Source organism: Gekko japonicus, unplaced genomic scaffold (assembly GCF_001447785.1).
Source record: "Gekko japonicus isolate JY-2015 unplaced genomic scaffold, Gekko_japonicus_V1.1 scaffold2021, whole genome shotgun sequence".
Taxonomy (NCBI): domain Eukaryota; kingdom Metazoa; phylum Chordata; class Lepidosauria; order Squamata; family Gekkonidae; genus Gekko; species Gekko japonicus.
Window position 1 is genome coordinate 176,473 of NW_015165305.1, and position 24,295 is coordinate 200,767.

Below are 24,295 nucleotides of genomic sequence, written 5' to 3' on the forward strand. Positions count from 1 at the left end.
TCGATTCCTGATGTAAACTGCCTTGAGAAGAAAGGAGGGCTGTAAATTCCCTAAATTAATATATTTTTAAAAAATACATTATAAAAAATTGATAAACAGCATGCAGGATACCATATTTTTATTGTTAATGATCATCGCTTCTTTGTTTGCTCCCTGTTTATAACCCTCTCTATATTCTTGGGGGCTAATGGAGATTGGCTGCCCCAGGATAAAGGCCTGCTGCCCAGCCAATAAACTACCAAGTTGCCTCGGTGCATCTCTTCTACCCACTGCAATGCAAGCAGCTCCTCTCACTTTCCAAGACACGGTAGGGGAAGTGACCCCGGAAATCTGACTCCCCAGATGGTCGCCTACCTTGATTCTCTAGTAGGACTGGCCCCGGGGGTGCACAAGCAGCCCTTATGGAGCTTTAAACGCACAGTAATTAGAGTTCCCTCAAGCTCTACAGGGTTCATTCAAAGTGCAGGAGGCATAACTGAACAATACTGAAATGGATGGTCACCTGGCGGTGTAATTGTCTGACACAACTGTGCTGACAAATAGCCGTTCTGGAAGAAGTCTGCCTTAAAACACTGGCTGCCAATGTGGTTTAGTGGTTAGACTGTCAAACTAGAATCTGAGAGACCCAGGTTCAGATCCCCACTCTGCTACAGAAGCTTTCTGGGTGGCTTTGGGCCAGGTACATCTTCTCACCCTAACCTACCTCACAGGGTTGTTGTGAGGCTCAAATGGATGAGAGGAGAACAGTTGGAAGCCCCTTTGGGTCCCTACTGGGGAGAAATGTAAATAAAAAGTAAACACAGGAGGGGGTGAGGGAGGGTCCTGCTGTAGACTCCAGCTCCTTACCTGTGTGGCCCCAGTGCAGGCAGCTGTGCCAGCAAGGCCCCTCCATGGCGCTGGAGCTCCAGGAGCTGGGGCTCCGACAGCAGTTTCTGCATCGTCTCTTGGTGTGAGGCGATTTGTGCCAACGGTTCCTGTGGGGGAGGAGATGCTGGTGAATGCAGCAGAGTGAAGGCTGAGGTGGAGCTAACAAACCAGGCCATCAGCCCCAAACAGGCGCACCGCAACGCTGGAGTACAGGGTATCGCCATCCAACCTGGCAGTCGTAATTCGCTCTGCACACAACAGCCTCACCACAACAACACAAGGCAGTGGGACAAACTCTTTACAGTGGTGTGTCCTCCGTTCCTGTCAGTTGGGGAAAGGGCACAGAGCTATGCAGGGCACCAAAGCCCCATTTCCCGGTTGCTGGAAATTTGGCTTGGGCAACCCAATTCCTAAGACGTGTAGGCTTATTTCGCACCAAGGTGGCCATTGTTTGTGTGGCCTGTAGCCCTTCAGACAGCAGGTGGGAGCTCACGCAATTCAAACCCCTCCAAACAAAACGATTCCCTGCAGAAAGACAACTAGGTGTCAGGAAGAAGGAATGTACCTTAGTTTCTCCCTAACATGCTAGTGCCTGTGTGGGGAATTCTTTGTTTTGAGGAGCATTGAATCACATCAGCCTCCATGTGCAGGCTAAGAAATACAGCTCCGAGTTAGGCTTGGTCTCTACTTCAGTGAGTAGGCCTCAGTTTTTCAGCCTCACTATTGTGACAGTACCTTTGAAATATGCACACTACACAAAAGGTTTCAGTCTCTCTGAAGGAGCTGCTGTGTGCCCTATGACTATTTTTAGGAGTAACATAAATTAAACACAGGCCCCGGTCACACGGAGCATTTGCCCCGCTGAAGGCACGGGAGTCCCGCGGAGTATCCGGGCGCGATCACACGGGAACATCTGGGAGGCGTAGCACTCCCGTGGCGAACCCGTGGCAAGCCGCCGAAGCTGCGCAGTAAAAAAACTAGCACACCGCATGTACTAGCAAATGCTTTGCCACGGGCCGCCTATGGAAGCCTCCCAGTGTGATTGCGCCAGCACACGGCTTCCTCCCCCGTCGTCCTCTTTGCTGCGGGGAAGCCGTCGCCGCGTCTGATCACATAATAGCGCATCAGAATGCGACGACGCAAATAGCCGCACCCCCCTGCGTTTTCCGGCACGTCTGGCCGGGGCCACAGTAAGTCTATAGATAGATCTGAGGTGGCTCATATGTTTGGCCCGGCTTCAGATGCTGAAGACAAAGAGCATGTTAAGAACATTAGAAAAGCCACAATGATCAGGCCAATGTCCCCTCCAGCCCAACACTCAGAGGCTGCGGTCTCACACACTGAATAATCCACTTTCAATGCACTTTCCAACTGGATTTTGCCGGTTCAGAGATTGAAAAGTGGATGATTTAGTGTGTGTGACCACAGCCTCTGTGTCACACAGTGGCATACAGTCACTACAAGAGGAAATCAGATGTGAACCAAGAACAGCCCCCAATTATTTAGGGCATCTATCACACACTTTAATTAACAGATGGATTCTCACAAAAAGGGCACAGATCAAATACAAGAGTAGGGGTGAAGGTTGTTCTCCCGGGGTAACAGTTGGTGGAAGGAAGCTATAGAGACGGTGGGTGTGCTTCCGTCCACAGAGCTAAACTGGCGATCTCTGGAGCAGGCCTACCTCCTGACTCATGGCTGTTCCCACTGCCTGGAGGTGGGCCTTGGCTTCACACACGGCTTTTAGGACGCTGCAGCAGAGTGTCTGCAGTTGCTCAAGAGCCTGCGAAAAGAACGAGAGCGAGCATCACAAAATGGCGGGACTTGCAAGATATGCGAAGGTCACCGAGAACAACTCTCCCGATCTAGGACTTCACAGTGGCTTGAGCATACGGTACTTGCAACTGAGGACACGGGACTTAGGTGAGAGGTTCGTATAGCCCAGAGCAGTGTTCCCTCTAAGCTGAGTTAGTGTGAGCTAGCTCACAGTTTTTTAGGCTTTGGCTCACACATTTTTTGTCTCCACTCAGGAAGCAGGGCTCCAGAGCAAACTAATTGATGCAGTAGCCAAATCGCTCACTCACAACTTTAATGCCAGGAGCTCACAAAGTAGAATTTTTGCTCACAAGACTCTACAGCTTAGAGGGAGCATTGGCCCAGAGTCTGGATGAGGTTATGTGAAGAGGAGGTTCTTGTAGGTCTGGAAGTCAGGAGGGGTGGAGGGGGTCAGTATACTAAGAACCAAGGTAGATGGTATGGGTGTCTGCAAGGGCGCCCATCATTTTGAAGCTTTGAGTTCCCAGCTGGGAAGGACTTTAAAAGGCAACACATCATGTATTTTAGATCAATATTTATATTGTTTTATTTATTGTTTCCTACGTAAGCCGCCCTGAGCCTGCCTTGGCAAGGAGGGCGGGGTAAAAACAAACAAATATATAAATAAATAAATGAAACACAAGCAGCTGATTTTGGTCAGTACCGCCACAGCACAGGAGGAGGATGGGCTCCTGCCTCCCCCTGCCAGTTTGGTGCAGTGGTTAAGTGTGCAGACTCTAATCTGGGAGAACCGGGTTTGATTCCCCACTCCTCCACTTGCACCTGCTGATGTGACCTTGGGTCAGTCACAAGCTCTGGCACAGCTGTCCTTGAAAAAGAGCAGTTTGTGTCAGAGTTCTCTCAGCCCCACCCACCTCACAGGGTGTCTGTTGTGGGGAGGGGAAGGGAGAGGAGTTTGTAAGCCGCTCTGAGACTCCAAGTGAAGGGCAGGGTATAAATCCATCCTCTTCTTCTTCTTCTGACCTGAAACAGTTGGGGGAGGTGTTATTTGCCCATATACTCCCCTCCAGTACCATTTTGGTTCAAAAAACAGCAGGGAGGGGGGGGGAAGGAGATCCTTCATGCCACAGTGGTTCCAAGCAGAACTGGGACCCTGCAGCACAATCTAAAAGAATTCCCAACTGGGAACTCACTACTTCAAAATGGCGGCCCGGCCCCAGGGAACACCCATATTGTGTAGCTTGGCCATAAGTAGGCAGGTAAAGGCAGAGTTCCTGTGCCAGGTTGGAGGGTTTTTTTTCCCAAGAGTGAGCACAGTGGGGCGACCCAAGGGCCGCTTTATTCTGAGTCTCTCTTACCTGCCGTGCCCCCACCCATTTGCGTGGTGAATGGTGCAAGGCCCCACCCAGTGCAGGAGTCAGCTGGTCTAGGGCCACGTAACGTGACAGCTCAGGAAGAGAGAGCACCACCACCTCCTGCAGATGAAAGAGACTGATTCGGACACAAACCATTTCTGCAACGCAGCGCCTTCAATACTGTCCAACCCAAAGCCCTCCATCCCCACAACACTTGAACACAAATTGCTGTGTAAAAATATGTAGTGAAATTTCAGCTGCAGCTAAAGCGATGTTACTTAGCCTCTTCACACTTTTACTCTGCAGCATCCCACGGGGTAGCCATTTAGACCTTTTCCAGCATTATTACACAGCTCCATTATAGATCACCTAGTTTAGCAGCAGTTTTGGCCCAAAATGCATTAGAGTTAACTGAACAGCACTGAAGTGTATAGAAATACATTGTGTGATCTGTCCCTCCCTATAAGGACGTGGGTTGCTTAACAGACTTCAGCTGGGTGGAATGTTCGGGTAAAACAAATAAGAAGCTGAATGGGGGCTACTAAAATATTGAGGCTAATCTGTGTAACCTGCTCAGAATTCTCCAGTCATTAGCAGGGTTCAGGTCATGATGACAGACAATACTTTTATCCTTTTTTTCCTCTACAAGACTCTGTTTCCGGGTTCAGTCCATGTTGTTAGCGTTCTTCACATACAGTTCCCCTAATGAATAGCCTTCAAGGCTGCTACACTGGAAACGTACCACAGCAGGATCCAAGGCCAACTCCTCCTCATGGGGTACGAAGCGGTCATCAGGGGGTAAGATTGCCAGCAACTGACTCAGGGGTGGTGGAGAAGCCTCCTAAAAGCAAAACAGGTTTCATTTTCATGCAGACAGAACGTAGATAGATAGGGCAGAAGCCAGGGATGACAAGATACAGGCGGGGGAAGCCCAATGTTGAGGTTGTGGGGCACACAAAAATATAGCCATAAGCGCGGCAATGATCCGTGGGATACAGCAAGCCCTCATGGGGAAGGGCATCCTCAAACATCTGCTCTGCAACAACACAGCTGTTGGCCCACGAAGATCCACCAAAGCCTGTGCCTTGTTACGTCTTAGAAATGGAGTGTTTTAGTCTAGTGCCATTTTGAGTGCTTAGGCTGAGGAACTTAGAGAAAGGGCCACGTTCAATAACTTCAGACAAATACATAAACCGTTATACTATGAGACTGCTGGCGACGTTTTTTCCTCTTTATCATTTTTTTCTTTTCCTTTTTGTGTTCCTTGAGCGGTATATAAATTGAAGGAATAAATAAATAAAAAACCAATTTTAATTTATTGCAACAATAATTTCTTTGAGAGGTTCTTTGTTCGTTTTTAGAAACTGTACATCTTAATAGACAACAGAATGCACAACATAAGAAGCAAATCAACATGACCCACAGAGGAATGGGGGGAGTCGGGGGGGGCACGGAAAGAGAGCTTCATACCTGGAACGTCCTCAAGGCCGGCAACAGCACAGGAGCCTGGAGGGCCCAGTCGTCCACCTGGCTCAGGTCCAGGAGCACAGTCATCCCCAAGGCCTCCTGCTCTTTCCTGGAACATTTGTGAGGGGAAAAGGGAAAAATGAGGCCACAGTTTGCACCAAGAGGCCAGGCTCACTCAGCAGGGGCTAGCAAGCAGTCATCCAAAGAGCAACATCAACAAAATATGACAGCTGGCTGGGACATTTCCTTGTTCATTTGGAACTATTATCTAGCAGTGTTTCTTTACATTATCCTCAGAATGACTCCACCACAGCCCTTGATTATACCCATTTTACATACAGGAAGGTTGTGTGGAACTGAGACCCTCATCTGGACATCCATTTGTTCCTGGGGGGGAGGGGGGGCTCTGATGCATGTTTAACTCACATAGGATGATGGAAAACATGACTTGAAGAGCAGGGTGCTGATGGGAATGGGGTTACTGAACTACAGTTAGCATAATTAACATAATAGTGATTTTACTAAGTTGTCCAAAGCACTTTACATACATTTGAGCAGTTACAGTTAAGCTTTAAAGATACCAACTGAGGCCTGGTCTACACATGTAGAACAGTGAGGGGGAAACTAGATGAGACGGGCATTTCCGAGACTGCCCCAGCAATGTGCTGCCATTTTGCACAGTGAGCTCCCACCAGGGGACTCCTTTTATCAGTACCTGTGGGGGCCCAATTCTGGTTGGGACTTCCACACCACAGCATAGGATTGGACCCATGGCCTTGTTGAAAGGAGCTTCCCAGTGGGAACTCATTCTACAAAATGGTGCCACATCCCCAGCAACACCTGTTTCACCTAGTTGGTCTCCTGAGGTGGTAGAATTCCGAGGTGATACTATAGTACCACTTTGGACTACACTGGAGGTGCGTCATATATTTGTTGCTCCCCTATGGAAAAACACCCTATTAAAAAATGAACACACAGTGGAAAAGTTTTAAGCCTAGACGTTCACATGCTGTACCATGTTTCTGCTAACATAGTCTAATTAAGATGGGGTATTTGGAAAAATGCAATTCTTCACCTGCAGCTTGAGAGTTTGCCACCTCTTGCAACAAACTAGTTAACTGTTTTTGTGGGGGGGTTTGTTTCCTAGGGAAATCCCAGCAATCAACCTCATTTAAAACTCCTTTACATTTCTAATGCAGCAGTTGATCCAGACAGGATGACACACTGCATTTCCTGTGACTCATCCTAGGAATTCTTCCCTTAGAGGCAATTATTTTTCTCACCTGAGAAGTGAGTGCAGGTATCTCAGGGTGTTGACCAGAACATCTTGTCCTGGGGGCAGCCCGTTTCGAATAGGCTGAGGCACCACAGTCAGCAAAGACCGTCCAGCCCTGTCCATTCCTCCTGTTGAGATGAAACACAAGGAAATTATAAGGCCTAGCCAGAGGTCATTTCCTGTAGGAGCGCACAGGAGTGGAGCTCCGGCAGTAAAGAGCCCAGGGGGTGGGCACATGCAACAAGCCCCGCCCCCTGCTCCCAGCAGCCCTCAGTCAGAGCAAGAACCAGCCAGGTAAGCTGCAGAGCCCCCCCCCCAGCCCCCCAGTCCAAAACAGTCCAGTGGCACCTTTAAGACAGAGTTTTATTCAGGTACAAGCTCTCTCTCCTCTGTGACGACAGATCTGCACGTTCCCCCCCCAATAGCTAGCAATCACAAACAGTCCAGTGGAGCCTGAGTGGTGGGTGTTGCCTTCTGACACACTTCCGGTGATGTCAGGGGGCGTGGCATATGCAAATGAGTTATTCTAATGAGCTCCTGAACCTCTTTTTCTACGAAATGACCCCTGGGCCTAGCTCTACACCAATTTGCCCAGAACTAGGGAGAACTCTCAGGCCTGATTCACATGAACGAGCAACCTCACGGTAGCTAACCAAATCTCACAGAAACTGGGTAACTGTCCTGGGGACCAGTAACAATGTAGTCATGGCTGACACGTCAGGTACTACAATGAACTCAGCTGTTACTGTATTTGCTAACATTACATGCAAAGAATTTACACCATAAAGATACAGGGTCACAGCAATGTCCCAGCTTTCATGGATGGAGCATAATGGGCAATTATAGCTTTCCATTTAGTACCAAAAATTCCGGTTATGGGTCACTCTAGAAATGTTCTGAACTCTAATTATTTGCTCTGCACAGTGACCTGTGTGGTCATTGCCAAGTGCCAAACAGAACTAGGCCACACACACAGCTCCTCACGGCCAGTGTGTGGCTACCTGTTTGTGTGAACTGGGCCACAAAACCAGACAGCCTTCTTTTCCCCTGTGGAAAATTCTGCTGTCTTTCTCTGTGCTTCTGTTCTTCCCTCCACCAATAATACAGTTGTGTTCCTAGTACATAAAAGATTAACTCTCATTGAGAGGCTTATGTGGGGCTCAAGTAGAAATGCCTCTTGGTGTGTCTCCCTCAAAGTTCACTATGACAGTCTAACCGAGCACTGAGACAGTCTCATGTCCCCCGCCCCGTAAGGGGATAGATGAGTCATTCCCAGCATGCAGTGCAAGGGGCATGAAAACAGATATAAGTGAATAGGAATTATGTCACTCTTTCTCCAAGGAACTCAAAGCAGCATATGTGGTTCTTCCCTCCTGTGAGGAAAATTACACACAGGCACACAGAGAAAGAGATGTAGTGGTTAGTGTTGGAACATTATCCCTAGGTTTAAATCCCCACTCAGCCATGGAAGCTTGCTAGGCGACCTTGGGCCAAGTCACATTCTGTCACTCTAACCTATTTCACATGGTTGTTGCTCTAAGGATGCAACAGAAGAGGGGGGGTTGCTTTGGATCCCCACTGGGGAGAAAAGTGGGATATAAATAAATATATGACTAGAGAAAGAGAGGAAGAGCAAGAGTGGCTGTGATCACCCAGAAAGCCTCATGGCCATGTGGGGATTTGAACCCATGTCTCCTCAGTCTAATGGCTTAATCGTGACATCACACCAACTTCTCTGCTTCATATGGGGAGGAGACATCAAACAGTAGATTCCACAGGAATCTAATCAGAGGGAATCACTCCTGAGAGGAAAAGGATAAATACAATGTCATCTAGAACAGGATTCAGAAGATAGAACCGAGGCTGAAATCAGAACAAATTCTGTTATGGCCGAGTAGACTCACAGTATCAATTTACATATTGCAGTTTTAGGATAGGGTTGCCAGCCTCCAGGTGGGGCCTGGGGATCTCCCACTTTTACAACTGATCTCCAGCTGACACAGGTCAGCTCCCCCGGAGAAAATGGCTGTTTTGAAGAGTGGGCTCCATGGCGTCCTACTATGCCGAGGCCCCTCCCCTCTCCAAACCCCGCCCTCTATCCCCAAAGTCTCCAGGTATTTTCCAACTCAGACCTGGCAACCCTACTAAAATATAATGTGTGAATCGATCCTCTGCTGAGACTGGGTTGGATGAAGCTCCTTCTCAAGAGTACACTTGGTCCCAAACCAGGGTATGCCAGTTTGGAAAGGCCCTCTAGATGCAGCTACTCCAAGGAAGAAAATGTTGTAGCATTTGCCCACTGGCACAGGGTTTATAATAATACTGGATTAGGTTAGGGAAGACAGAGGACACATTTCAGCACAGGCCGCCAGTGTACATAAGCCATCTGCTCCTACCAAACAAAAAACAAACTTTTTTTTTCTAAAGTCACAGGAAGAACCTCTGAGCTCATTCTCCATAAAAAAATTTCTGCCCCATCTTCCCAGCATTATGTTACTGTTCAGAGTTGGAAAAAGCACTATAATCCACTGATCCAAAAATTCCATTTCCTGTAAGCACATACCATTTATTAGCGCCACACAGCAGCTGTTATATAACATACAGTTTGCAGACAGGGCTCTCTGGTATGGGAAATCTCCAGATAATCAGGCCTTGGGTGATCACTCAAAATCGATTCACACGTTACAACGTCCATGTGGTAGACATCTGGACTACTGCCAGGCTTGTGTGGACCTGATTTGGTTTGGGAAAATGGCAGTGGGGAGAAGGCCCCAATCCAAATTGGGCCCACATGTGCCTGGGAGTGAATTTCTTAGCATGGAATTCTACGGTCATGTCTGTCAATAGTCCAGTGGTTAGAGTTCGGACTAGGATCTAAGAGATCCAAGTTTGAATCCCTACTCTGACAAGGAAGATTGCCGTGGGACACTGTGCCAGTCACACACACTCATCCTAATCTACATCACAGGGATGATGGAGAATGTTGTCAACCACTTTAGGTCCCTAAAAGCGGGGTATATATTAAGTAAACAAATAAAACTTTGTGATGTGAACTGGCAACCCAGTATTTCTCCTCCCCTTTTTAGTAACTTACAGTTGATTCCAAACATGGAATTTACATAATAATTTACAAAATTAAGGCCAGGGGTCATTTCGTAAAAAAAGAGCTAGGGGAACTCATTAGCATAACTCATTAGCATATGCCACACCCCCTGACATCAGGGGCCCGGCGATGGACCTGCAAGGCCAGCGGGAGTGTGAGGAAGCCCCGCCAAGGCCCTCCCTGGCCCCAGGCAGGCAGGGGTGGGGAGAGGCGGGGAGGAAGCAACTTACCCTCCCTCTTCTCCTGCCTCCTCCTGGCTGAATGAGGGCTGGAAGCGGGGCGGCCAGAAGCAGGGGGCGGGGCTTCGTCATGTGCCCTGCCCCCCTGCACCTCACCCGGGGGAACTGTGTTCCCCCGCGTTCCCCCCCGAAATGACCTCTGATTAAGGCTAAAACAGAGCCAATTCCCCCCCCCCATGTTCCCTGTCCATTATATTAACCTGTTCCTAGAAACACAGCAACACCACTGTGGAATTTCTTCCACTTTTCTTGTCTACTGCATCTTGGTTGCAGATTTACTCTAAAAATATTAATCTGCATCCACACTAAGAGTCTTTTCAGATGACCTCTGTGCTGAGCAGGAAACACAGAACATTGTTACCGTCAGGGGTCGTTTAGTAGAAAAAGAGCTAGGGGAACTAATTAGCATAACTCATTAGCATATGCCACACACCCCTGACATCACCGGAAGTGTGTCATAAGGCCACACCCCCGCCCTGCCATCACCGGAAGTGTGTCATAAGGCCACACCCACCACTCAGTTAGTCTTAGACTTAACGGTTAGTCTTAAAGGTGCTATTTGAACTCTTGGACTATTTTGCAGCAACAGACTAACACAGCTAATTCCTCTGAATCTAAACCCACCACTCAGGCTCCACCCCCAAAATCTCCAAGGTATTGCCAACTCAGAGCTGGCTAGCCTATCTGATGGCACATGTGGAAGAAAACAAGCAAACCACCCATGTACCTCACCCAGGGGAACTGCGATCCCCCGCGATTCCCCCCGAAATGACCTCTGGTTACAGGTGATTCCAAATGTCTCTGCAGCATTCATAGAAGGGGGGGGGTTCATTTGCCTCACTACCTTTTACTTATAATTTATGGTGACTCCATGGGATTTTCAAGGCCAGAGACGTTGTGGACACACACACACTAAATAGTCCACTTTCAATCCATTTTCAGTACACTTTCCAACTGGACTACTGTGTGGACTGGCAAGATTCAGTTGGAAGGTGCACTGAAAGTGGATTATTTCGTGTGTGTGACCGCAGCCATTCAGAGGTGGTTTTCCATTGCCTGCTTCTGTATTGCAAGCCTGGTATTCCTCGGTGGTCTCCCATCCAATCTCAGGTGTCCTTTAAAAAACAATTTCACAGAGACTCGGTCTACCAATAGCTGTTTGCTAAATGGAATCTCTAGGTTCAGAGGCAGTGTAGCTGTGAATACGAAGATACACAGAACGATCAACAAGAGATGGCTGTCTCTCTCATGCCTGGCTCATGAGCTTTCAAGAAGATCTGGCTGGTACTTTAATCAGGGAGACTTTGGGGGCAGGGTTCTTAGGAGTCAGTGAGTGACACAAGCTCTTCTAAAGCAAGTTTTTCTCCCTTTTATCCCTTCCTCCCCTTCCCCCTCCCCTTTTCTCTGTTCTGTCTCTGCTTATGTTTCCAATCAACCCCCTCAGGGAGGTCTGCCTCCCATTTTGAAAGTGGCATGCCTTTTGTAACGTGATCAGGGTCTGGTGTTATTTTGAGTCATGTCTTGTGGCTTCGAGTCGGGGAGCGGTTTTGGGGTTTTGCAAACCGTTGTGGTGTGGCCAGAGCGAGGTTGGTTTGCTTTCCTCAGAGTCATGACATTCAGGAAGATGGCTGAATGCTAGCTAAAGGACAGTGGGATCGGGCAGCTTAAAAACACTGTTGCAGAGATCTCCGGAGGGGGAGTGGATTTGGGAGTACAAGACTGCATTGTAATGTGTAGGCTGGACTATCTATATGCACAGCCGTTCAAGATATTTTGGCCCCAAACAAGCTCCCCCCGTCACTGTCTGGGCCTGCTCTACCATCAGCCATGGCTTGGACCTGGCCAGCACCAGTGTAGGAGGTGACACCAAGCCAAGTCACTGCCGATCCTGCTGATGGCTGGGGGTGACCCAACCCCCCTCCCGAGGTGTATCAGCGCCTTCCTCACTGCGTTGCCTCAGGCAGTCACCTGGGTGGCTTGACTGGAGAACCGGCCCTATAGGGCGCTCTTCCATTACAATCCAGGCCCTCTTCTGTAGTTTACTCAGGAAGTCAGCCTGTGTTCAGTGGGGCTAGCCCCCATTAAAGATCACGTAAGACTGCAACTGAGCATTTTGTTTAGGTAGGGTTGGCCCAAGTCATTTAAATGACTAAGGCAGAAAATCAGAATGGCACTACTCCAGTGATCCTGCTGATCCAACCCCCCTGAGGTGTATCAGTGCCTTCCTCACTGCGTTGCCTCAGGCAGTCACCTGGGTGGCTTGACTGGTGAACCGGCCCTATAGGGCACTCTTCCATTACAATCCAGGCCCCCTTCTGTAGTTTACTCAGGAAGTCAGCCCCCATTAAAGATCGCGTAAGACTACAACTGAGCATTTTGTTTAGGTAGGGCTGGCCCAAGTCATTTAAATGACTGAGGCAGAAAATCAGAATGGCACTACTCCAGGAGCACATTATAGTGAATATACAGCACAACTCCCCCAGGAAATTCTCCTGGAGAAATCCCCACTGAAATGAACAAAATAACTTCTTCCTCATTTCAGTGTGGCTTATGCTGGAGTACTTCCTGGTGGATTGTTCCCCATAGGTCAGCTCTGCCTCCCATTCGGCAGTCTTTAAGAGCAGTCACAATCTGCCCTTGAGACAGAAGCCTTGCTTCACCTTGTGCGAAGGGCAATTCTCAACCACTGCCCTGCTTATCCAATTCTGTTAGCACCAGTTCCATCCGGCAAATGTGGTGCTCTGTCCCCATCCCAGAATAATGGAGGGCTGGGGTGGGGGGGAAGAGTCCATCTTACCAATGCAGAGATGGAGCGGATTTATACCCCGCCCTTCACTACCCAAAGGAGTCTCACAGTGGCTTACAAACGCCTTCCCCTTCCCCTCCCCACAACAGACACCCTGTGAGGTAGGTGGGGCTTGAGAGAGCTCTTCACAGAAACTGCTCTTTTTCAAGAACAGCTGTGCCAGAACTATGGCTTGCCCAAGGTCATCCAGCCAGGTGCATGTGGAGGAGTGGGGAATCAAACCCGGTTCTCCCGGATTAGAGTCCGCACACTTAACCACTACACCAAACTGGTGTAGGTACCTCGCATAAGTGTAACCACAGTACAAGTAATAGCCATTATAGTAATTACTGTGGTTACACACAGGGTGATGGGATGGGACATTATCCCAGGAACTGAGCGTCATGGATTGAGTTCAGGGACAATATGATTTCCAAGGAACAGATGTGTTACTGCGGGGAGTAAAGAACATTTGGGATCTTTTGCAATGCCTTCCATGGGCAAAGACAGCAACACTTGGAAAGTGGTTTAAAATCAGCTGAAAGGTACCACTTACATGGTCTGGCTTATCTGTCTAATATTTTCTGCACTGTTTCTAACTTTTGCAGTACTAGTCCTACAGCGTTGCTCATTAGATGCCTCATGCTATTCGACTGTACTGACGTACACTGTGCGATCTGCCTTGAGTCTCAGTGAGAAAGGTGGCCTATTAATAAATAAATTAGCTAAACTAACAAGCCACAGAGTCTCTGCTGATAAAACGGAAATGATACTGACACAACATTCTCTTTACGTTTTAAGGGCCACGGGAAGGAGAAAACGAGCCCATTACTGAGCATTCCCTTGGCCCAGAAATGATCTTGCACCAACCTACCTGTTAGCGCAAAGACACCTGAGCACAAAAGATCCCAGTCTACAGCTTGCTGGAGAGGAACCGGAGCAGGCAGAGGGGCCGTCTGTATGTCCTCCACTGCCTGTTCAGCTGCAACATTTGGGGCTTCCTTTTGCCCATCGACGCTTGGCTCTTCCTTCCCTGGCAACTTGGTCAGCAGTGTTTCTTCCATGCCAACGGTAAGGCTCTTCTCTCCCATGCAATGCCCTTCCATAGCGGCCCCTTGTTCCATGACGCTCTGCTTTTCCATGCCTGTGCTTTCTTCCCCACCATCAACTGCAGCAGCCTGGTCTTTGGCATTAAGGTTTGGGTCTTCTCTGCCAATGCTTCTTTCTCTGGTGGCAACAGTTCTGCCTTCTACGCCAGCAGAACATTTTTCCGCGCTGTCCTCTGGTTCTCTGACGCCAACGCCGTACTTTATAGCGCCTGCAGCCAGCTCCCCAAAGCTGGCACCCTCCTCCGCAGCACCAGGGGTCCCATCTCCTTCAATGCCACTTATCTCTCTGATGCCAATACAATCGGCAGTGCCCGCACAACATTCTTCAGTGCTGACGGCTTGTTCGCCATTAGTAAAGCTTTGTTCTCCCTTCCCAGAATCCTCTTTTCCTGTACCAATGCAGATCTCTTCCTTTTCTGGGTCTCTTAGATCAGCAGAAGCCCCCGTTTCCTGGTTGGCAGAGTCACCCCCCTGCCTGATTCGGCCCCCTGCGCCTCTCCCAGCACCTTTCTTTTTCCTTCGGTTCCCCTTGGCAGTGCGTTTTGGTGTCACTGAAGCAGGAGACGGGGTTTCGTCGCTGAGCTCCCTGGACGGAGTGGGATCTCGGTTTACAGGCCCCGGCAGCTCTGCTTTCTCGAGCCCGTTGTCCTCCGCCACAGCTGCACCGGAAACATTTGGTCGTGCTTCAGCCCCAGAGGGCTCCTGGTTCTGAACCGGTTGCCTGGAACACAGGCTCTCCACCACCTGGAAGGGCTTTGACATTTGGTCCGAGGCCCAGATAGGGTTACCTCGGTGTGGCTCAGTTCTGTCCCCCTGGGCGCTCCTCTCTTGACTAGACTGCTCGGCCTCTTGGTTTTTGCAGGCCTTGCGCAAGGCAAAGTTCTCCCCGCACCCAGACTTGTGGTGGAGCCAGGCCCGGTGACGCCGGCTCCGGTTCTTGTGGTGTCCCTTGCGGGCGGGCATCGTCTGGATCTGAGCCCCACAAGGCTCTGGAATCCTTGGCCCCTGGTGCAGGGTGGGGCTGACCTCCAGCAGGTGAACGTACTCTCCCTCAGACTCCCGGTTCTCCCCACCAGAGTGGCGCCCGTCCCCTGGACTCCGTGCCCCTAGCACCTCAGGAGCCAAATCCGCGGGACAGCGCTGCCCCACAATGAACCCGTCCTTGTGCACAAACTGGGGGTAGACCAGCTCAGCCCAGGGCAGGCTCAACACCTTCTCTCCGTCTGCCAGCAGGCAGCGCTCCAGGCGTCCGGCTCGGCGTTCCTTGTTGATGCCGTTGAGCCACTCGACAGTGAAGAGGAACGGGTAGGAGTCTGGGGGTACAGGCAGCTCTTGAACACCACGGCCCTCCAGAGACAGGCACTTCAGGACCAGGCGTGGGGCACACTCCCGGTGAGGCACCACTTGCAGGTAGAAATCGCCGGGGCAGAGGTGTTGCCAGGGCAACGAACCCAGCTGCACTAGAACCTTCTCTCGAAGACACAGCGGCCAACCCTCGTGGCAAAAGACAAAGCCGCTGTATTGGGCCTGAAGAGTTGTAAAAGAGAGAAAAGGAGAGGGTGAGTTATCTGGACACCCAGTGCTGTGTGGTGGTTAAAGCGTCAAGCTAGGATTTGAAAGACCCAGGTTCGAATCCCCACTCTGTGATGGAAAACTGCTGGGTGAGCTTGGGACGGTCATATGCTCTCAGCCTAACAGACCTCATAGGGTCATTGGGAGGATAAAATGAAGGAGGGCAGAACCATGTAAACCGCTTTGGTTTCCCAGGGGGGAGAAAGGTACAGCACGAATGAGGTAAATAAAAATAAGAAGGACTGTGTACGCTTTGCACTTTAAAAATAAACAGAATCAACAAACACTGAATTCTGGGACATGGATAAATAAGGCATAAACGCCTAAATGTGCTTATTTTGCATAATGCATGCTGCTTCTCCTAACACTATAAACGAACAAAGAGTCACCATCTGACCATCAGAAATACAAATTAACTTTTCCCCCAGTGCCCAATATTTTACCATTTCACTTGTAAGCATATTTTCATAGTCCTGAGGACTAGAAACCTGCTTTTATTTTTACATGTAAGCTGGAATTCTCAGGTACTAAATCATACCTCTGCTTTCTGTCTTTGTATTTTGCAGTTGTTAAATGCTCCCAACCCTGGTTATACAAAAGGACTGTGAGGCCGGTCATATCCCTAAAGCCAAAGAATTACCCCCCTCACCATACACACACACCATTCAATACTGGACCGGCACACAGGGCTGATTCAGTGGGGCATTATTGTTTGGGTGGGTGATGGAGCTAAGACACAATAATATTCTAGGATGCAGCTCTGGGACGGAAGAAAGGGTTCTCGAGCTAAGCTTTAGATCACTTTAAGCCTCAGGAGGGCTGCATTGAGATTCCAGCATCAGAACAAACGGCTTTTGTGCGGCCCTGTGCTGAGAGGCAATTTCCCGTTCCAAGGGTACTCCGGAGGAACAGAGCCAGACCAATGCAGAGACTCACACAGGCTTCGCTCTGGATACGAGCCAAAATGTGCTTGGCAGGAACGAGGAAGTCAAGGGTGTAGCGCAAGGCGTCGTGCTGGTACGTCCGCTCCAGCACCTCAAAGACCTGGCTCAGCAGGGTGGGGGCAGTGGCCTCGAAGGGGGGGTACAAGGCAGCCAGTGTGCTCTGAACACACTCCTCCACCGGTTCAGGTTCCTGGGAAGACAAAAAAGAGAGCACGTGGGATGATAGCGGCTAGCATCCAGCAGCACCCGTGGGCCTGCCCTGCTTTCCCATAAGCCACGGGGGCCTTTGATGTCCATACGACACTGGGGAATCCACACCCCATGCAAATCACCGCACCATTTAGTCCTCAAAATAATCACACACAGGCCCGGGTTCCAGCCTGCTGCAGTGCAGCCAGCCACACTGTTCTGTTGTCACGCGAGTACCACGTCCTTCATTGATCTGTCGCTCCCATGCGACACATCATGGCTCATGACACTGCTCTGGTGCCAGGGCCGTCCCCCTTTTCCTTGACCCCTATCTAAATTCTGCCTCGCTCAGCAAGCTAAAAGTCAGGCAGGTTTGATTTACCCGCAACACGTAGGGAGCTTCATGCCTAGAGACTGCTTGCTGCCCCCTACCGGCGTGCCAAATGGAACCGAGCAGCCAGGCAGACGTGGGCAGAGATCAGCCATGTGTGAAAGAGAAGGGGCGTGAGGGGGCAGCCCCGAAAGAAAGAGTTTGGGAGGGTGCCAAGACCTGGAAACAGAGCAGCCGAGGCTCCATCTGGAATACATTAGCAACTGTGAGCTCATTCCTTCCGCAGCTCCACCCAGCAAAGGAAATGGAGGGGGGGCAGCAAGGGAAGGGGGGCGACCGAAAGAGGCAGCCATTATTCCAAATCTTCCAACTGTACTTAATAAAGAGGCACAACAGCCTCCTTTCGCACGGTGCCTACTAGTTGCTAGCATGATCCAAAGCCACACCTCATACTGGAACTCTCTTTCAAAGTGTTTTTGGCTTTTTTATGGCTGCTGGAGGAGAGGGGGGGGGGAAATCAGCCTACTTGCCTTTGTGCCAGAATCCAGATCAAATGACTCTGCTAATACGGACTGATTTTTTATTTGTGTTTTGTTTTTGAACGTTCTGGAAAACTAGAGAATGGGTTACGGCTCAATTTGCAGGGTGTATGCTGGAAAATAGGCTTAGGTTACTGAAAATGTGAAAATTGATTTTTCCTTTTAAAGTTACAGGGGAGCTACACTGTTGAATCAACCTTAACAAAAATGTATTGTGGGGGGGGGGGGGGAGAGATCAGGCACTGCTACCCTTCAGAATGAACTTGTCTGCACCATTTAAAACTCACACGTTCAAGAAGGGGAAATATTTTGGTAAGTTACATTTTAAAAAGGAGAGTTTCTGGGGCTCAAGGCTGCCTGGAAACCTCCCCTCCTAGCCCCAGACATATACAGGCTAGCTAAAGATAGGAAGTGTAATGGAAAAACACTCTGCATCTGCACAGGGGAATTCTGATTTTTTAAAAAATTATTTATATGGAGTTAAATTGACCTTCCTTCTCTGTTTACATTTTTACTCTGCTGTTCTATGGAGAATTTGCAAGAACTCTGTGAGGTAAATCAGGCTATGTTAGGACAGCAACCCAAGGTTACCCCATTAGGGAATTTGAACCCACATCTCCCTGGGCCAACCGCTTCTTACTGTTCTTCTTTGACTAGCAGCGGGTTCCCCAGAAAACAAACAAACAACTATTTCATGACTCTGCCATCCAAGACCCATTAACTGAAGACACCAAGGATTGAACCGGGGACCTTGCGCATGCAAAGCACATGCTCTTTCAATAGGCAATGTGACTGCCCACTGACTTCTTCCCACAAAAAAGCTTTGACTGACTACCACCTGGTTGCTTTGCTCTGAAGCAGCCTAACTGCCTTTTTTATAATATGGTGGAGGGCATGTCGGTTCCTCCCTTCCCGCCTTTCCCCTCACCACCGTGGCTGCCACTTTCTGGCACTGGGGCAGGAAAGCACAGACCTGGAGCCAGCCTCTGTGAGGGAAAGTTTTCTGTCTCCAGCAGGAAGAGGCGAACCCCCCTTCTTCCCACGCAGACACTGGCAGGAAAGAGCGGGGAGGCCCCTTCTTGGCTCAGCGTCTTGGAGAGCGTGCGAGGCAGACGGTTCCAGTGAGAACAGCGGCTGCAGAAACACAGACGGCCGACCTCCTCTGGGAATAGAGCCGGTGGTATCTTCTCTTGTTCTCTCTCAAAGACATCACCCACAACCTCAACTGCTTCGTTTTTACGCCTCGATAGACACCCCGAGAAAGGAAAGAAAAAAACAGGATGCCCTAAAAATCCAGCACCTCAATACAAGCAAGCGAAATGACCTTTTTGCATCCTAAAACAGTCAGGCAAGTGAGCTTTGGAGATACACAGAAACCCTCTCGGCCTGAAAGTGCGACTCGTGGGATAAAAGGGAACGGTGGAACTACACTGGGTCACTCCTGACTTCTGGGTTCAGCACCTTCAACCCTTTGTCTCATTCTGTTGTTTCAGATGAATTCATCTGGAATAACACGCGTGCCCCAGATTGGTCCTATGGTTGCCAACCTCCAGGTGGGGTCTGGAGATCTCCTGGTATTACAGTTGCTCTTCAGCTGACAGACATCAGTTCCCCTGGAGAAAATGGCTGCTTTGGAGGGTGGACTCTATGCCTCTGTACCCTCCTGAAGTCACATGAACACATCAAACTGCCTTATACCGAATCAGACCTTTGGTCCATCATAGACGGTATTGTCTACTCAGACTGGTGGTGGCTCTCCAGGCCCCTCCCCAAACCCTGCCTTCTCTGGGGCCCACCCGCATAATCCCCAAGTATTTCCCAACCCAGAGGTGGCAACCCAATTAGTCCTCCATAATCACTGCCACATTCAGGATATACACATATATTGAACACGGAAACGGCACCAGGATTTAAGACTGAGTTTTTGAACCTGAAATCTCTAGCATGTACAGGGGCAATCATAGGTACTTAGCGGGAAGGGAAAGACACACTACACCTATTAAGAACAACAACAGGTATTATTAACAAGGATTTATATCGTTCATTTAGTCGCTCACTTACATTAACTCAGTAATCCTTAAAACAATCCTGTAAGGTAGGTCAATATTGTAGTCAAGATGCTCAACGCTGACCAAGATTGCGGTCACACGTGCCAGATAATGTGTGGGGGGGAGCATTTTGCGACATATCAATTTGACCCACCACTGTGTGATCAGACGCAGCGGCGGGTGAATCGGGTTTTTTCCTTCGCCGCATGTTTCCGGTGCGCTTCAACAAGGGATCACTGATGCAATGGGAGCGCGCCGGGGCAATCACACGGGGAAGTCCGTCTGCGGCCCGTCGCAAACCCGTTTGATACTGCAGTTTCACCGGTATTTTTTAACTCTGCTTCTTCGGCAGAGCGAAACGGGTTGGCGAAAGGTGAAGGACGCTTGCCAGATGTTCCCGTGTGATCGTGCCCTTAAAATCTGCCCGGCATTCGTGCCTATCGCGCGGCTAATTCTGCGTATGATCAGGACCCAAGAAATCCATCTGGTGAGTGGACAGAGGCAACATTTAAAACAGGGGACATCCTGGTTCACATCTTACAGTGTCATCCTAACCAGAGTTACTCCTTTCTAAGACAAGGGGCTTAAAACAGTGTCACTCTGCTTGGAATGGCACTGTTTGTCCTTCAACTCCTGTTAGCCATTAGCTCTGAAGCATTTCTTAACATTTCGTTTTAAAGCTATCAGTCCTTCATATAACCTGGCGGAGATTAACCCCCGTTTTGGTTCTCAACGCACAATGGTCACTAGCAACCCTGACAACAGGGGGGAAACCTGCATCAAACACCACAGAGAAAGAACCATCAGTCACCTAAAGTCACCTCAGAGACAGAAATTTTCAGTGAAGACAAGTCCACTGAAACTTTTTCAGGATTATTCAACACATGAAGATTTCCATCTCTCATGGGGAATTGCCTCCGTCTCTCAAGTGAGGAGACACTAACAATGCAATCCAATGGAGAGTTAACTCAGTCTAAGGTCACTGTAACCTTGCCAACCTGCAGGTGGGGCCTGGAGTCCTCCCGCAAAGATGACTGATCTCCAGAGTACAGAGATCAGTTCCCCTGGAGGAAACAGCGGACTCTATGCAATTACATCCCCGTGGATCTCCCTCCCCTCCTTAACCTTTGCCTTTCCCAAACCCTCCAAGAATTTCCCAAGCCAGAGTGGCAACCCTAGGATGAACTCTGTAGGATTACACTCTTAGTTACATACAGGCACACTCCTTCATGCAAGAGAAGCCATACATAGGAACTGCCTTGCCTAGGTTGGTCGGACAAGGGCACTTCATTCAGTATTCTGTCTCCAAAGGGGGTCAGCTGTTCTCCACAGCATTTATTACTCAGAAGTATACAATATAAACTCAGCTCCACATAGGTACAAAATTCAGCAGCAATTGTGATTGTGAGCTTTAGGGAGTTTCACAAAATAGTTTAATTTAAGAATAAGGACAAATGATCTGCTAATCCCTGTGTTTTTTTAGATAAATCTAACTCAGCAAACCTGACCGAGCTCTTTCTAGGCTATTTCCTTCTTCTATTGTTTGCAGTAAGGATTGGAAATTGGATTATAGTTTTGGACAAAGAGTATAAAAATGTAAGAAAATTAACTGAAATGGTTGCTCTTATTTATGGTACATGTACAGGGTGGCCAACAGGTTTGGAGAAAAAAAGTCCTGTCCTTTTAATAGAGGCGAAGCATTTTATGGCATAGAGGTATATAACAGGACATTTTTCTCCAAGTTATTGGCAACCCTAGGGTTGTAGAAAAGGTATCTCTTCTTTTCAACAGGACGCTCACATGAAAGGTAGGTTACTTAAAACCATGTGGGAATATATTAGGTGATTATTAACTGATGCTTGAAAGATATTTTAAAGTGTTGATTTCTATTGTTAAATATTATTTCTGAGAAATAAATAAATATATCTAGGCCTAGTACAAGAAGGGCAATCAGTAGATATTTTAACAATAAATTTCTGAAAGTTTTTAAAGCTATCCTGTAAACAGCAATGTTACAATTTTGTACATATTGCAAATCACATTCCTTTGAAAGGTTTAGTGTATTCTGTTTTAAAGATATCCCAATGATGTGCATTGTGGGGGTTTTTGCTCAGAGACCTTAAAATAAACTTTTTGTTTTGCAAAAATTCTTGCTTTTTAATTAATGAATTCAACCTTCTGGCTCACAGCACTAGAAAGCAACACCTTGATAACCCAGAATGGCTGTTAAGGATATCTGTGAACTTCTGGTGCGCACAATTACACTTCTGTATGCCCTCAAATACGTGGGAATGGTTTGCATGGAGAAGAAAGGCGAAAGCTACACAGTGGCCTCTCCCAATGCTCACTCCTTCCCACTCAGCTAAATCATCCCATCTAATTCCAGCCCTCATATTTCTGGGGTTAGGGATAAATTGGGGGCTTCCAGAGAGAGTGTGACATCCAAGCAGGGCTAAGCCCAGGGGTCTTTTGGTTCTGAAATTAAGCACTGACACAAGGTGCCCAGTGTCAAAGGGGCCTGTGCTACTGAGGCTTCCTCCAAAAGCAGGGCCCAAACTGCAGGAACCTCTGGTACGGTAGCCCTCAGCTCAGAACGGACAGAAAGAACTACTAAGCAAGGGTCTGGATGCTATGGCTCTAGAGCCACATGTGGTTCAACACAGAACCAAATACGGCTCTTTTTAAAAAGAAAAATCTTTAAGGTAAAGTATATTGGAGGGGTAGGTGGGATGCTCGAATAACCAGTACGTGAACGGAATGGCAAGCAAATATTTTTTATGAGGCAGAAAGGCTTCGTAGAGATGCTGTACAGAAAGGGAAAGAAGGGAACAGTTGCCAGCAGTTATGGCTGCCAACCTCCAGGTGGGAGCTGGAGAACTGGAATTACAACTGATCTCCAGAATGCACACACTGCTTATTAATTAATTAATTAATTATTTAAAACATTCATTCCTTTTCTCCTGGAGAAAATGGCTGCCTTGGAAGGTGGACTGCGTGGCATTGTACCCTACTCTCTCAGGTTCCACCCTCAGATCTCCAGGTATTTCCAAACCCGGGGTGGCAATCCTTACCAGCAACTTAAAATTCAACCATGTGCAGATGTATGCCAGTGCATTAAAACAACTGTGTGCGATGCTCCTGTTTTATGCGTTACTTACTGCGAGATCTCATATGTGCCACTTCCTAATAAAGGACTTGCTCACAAGTTTAGGCTGCAAAAACTTTACGGATAATTAATCAACAGGTCAGTTATCAGTTACGTTCAGGAGTCTATTTTCAGTTAGGCAAATAGGCTTTCTTATACTGGCTCTCTGTGCATCTCTTGCTCCGAATTTCGATGTTGCTTGGCTCTTTGTTTACAAAAGGTTGCCGACCCCTATGCTAAGCCCACCGGGACCGAACACAACATCACAGGCACACATGTCAGAAAATCCACTTCTACTTCAGCCAGCGCCAAAAAGGCATGGAGAAGAGGCAGAAGAAAGAATTATTTAATCTTTATCTGCCTTTTCCCCTGCAGATTTTCCCTTCGGAAAGCTCCTGCTTCAAGATTCCAGCTCTGTGTGCGCCCTAGGCCAATGCTCAGTTCTGCGAGGGAGGCCAGCAGCTGGGGGGGAGGGGGGCTGCAGCAGATGACCGGCAAGCAGAGAAAAGGATAAAGCAACACCCATTGCTCCTCTGCCACATCTCCACTCTGAAGCATCCCCTTCCCAGGGCTGACTTCAAAAGAAACAGCCACTGAGCTCTGATGGCACACAGCTCTGTAGGGATGATTTAGCTCCCCACAACCGTGCTCAGGGGAACCCCAAAGATTTCTTTCCCACCCAGTGGCAAATATCCTCGCAAATCAACCTTCCTGAGATTTTCTTGGCTCAGAAGCCCGCCCCCACCACCCCTAAGGCACGGCACTCCCTGATGCCTAACCCCCATCCTGGATCACAGGACCCAAAACCCATCAGGGGGGAAAAAAAGTTCTCTTGTCACTCTGTGCTTGGGGAAGGCCATCTGCAGGCTGATCTCTGCTAGGGCTGCCAAGGCACAGAGATGAGACAGGTTTATCTCAAAGAGATCCAAGGCGAAACTAGCTAACAAGCTAGGCAACTCCTGGCATCTAAGGGCATTTTCCTGTCACAAATGCTGTCAGTGCTTTTTTGGGGGGTCTAGAATGTCTTACTAAGGTTCTTATCAAGAGGACCAGAAATCAGAAGGAAAGTGCAGCGGTGTGGGGGTCTCCTAGCCGCTGGTGCTCAAACTGCAGGCTCCGGGAATTGGGGGTGGGGGCGGCGGCGCACAAAAGCTTTTAAAGTGTCACTTGTGAACACAGCCGGGGCGCGCGCGCACACAAACCACACTCCCTCTATTCCGTATTAATTAATCACCGTCGCTACTTATAAGCACAAAACGCTGGTGGGAATCCCCCCCCCCATTCATTCAACATACCTTGACGGGAGTAAAGGGGGGGTATCTTTTATTGCACGACCCTCCCCTTTGATCATAAGCAATCCACCTTCAAGGAGATTTATCATTCGTGACATTTACGCGCCAGTAAGCCGTGGTTCAGCCTGGGCTACCAGCCACGGTTCCACCCACGACGACCAGCACTCTCCTCCGTCCTCAGACTGATGCCTTGAGCAGTGCCCAACACGAACCCTTCCAATCCCCTCCCCACCTTTGCCACCCATGTATCATCCCCCC

The 24,295-nt window shown here is 48.8% G+C and overlaps 1 protein-coding gene across 1 annotated transcript in view; it reads right to left on the bottom strand.

The window, feature by feature from the left end:
• Nucleotides 1-19,808, bottom strand: part of ARHGEF40 (Rho guanine nucleotide exchange factor 40) — a 32,652-nt gene extending 12,844 nt beyond the window's left edge. The window contains exons 1-9 of the mRNA XM_015410425.1: nt 19,755-19,808; nt 16,486-16,683; nt 13,743-15,504; nt 6,749-6,869; nt 5,469-5,574; nt 4,741-4,839; nt 4,002-4,118; nt 2,552-2,650; nt 847-974 (exon numbers count right to left, since the gene is read on the bottom strand). Of these exons, the coding sequence (XP_015265911.1) occupies nt 847-974; nt 2,552-2,650; nt 4,002-4,118; nt 4,741-4,839; nt 5,469-5,574; nt 6,749-6,869; nt 13,743-15,504; nt 16,486-16,683; nt 19,755-19,808 (2,684 nt within the window). The remainder of the gene's footprint in view (nt 1-846; nt 975-2,551; nt 2,651-4,001; nt 4,119-4,740; nt 4,840-5,468; nt 5,575-6,748; nt 6,870-13,742; nt 15,505-16,485; nt 16,684-19,754) is intronic.
• Nucleotides 19,809-24,295: the final 4,487 nt, after the last annotated feature.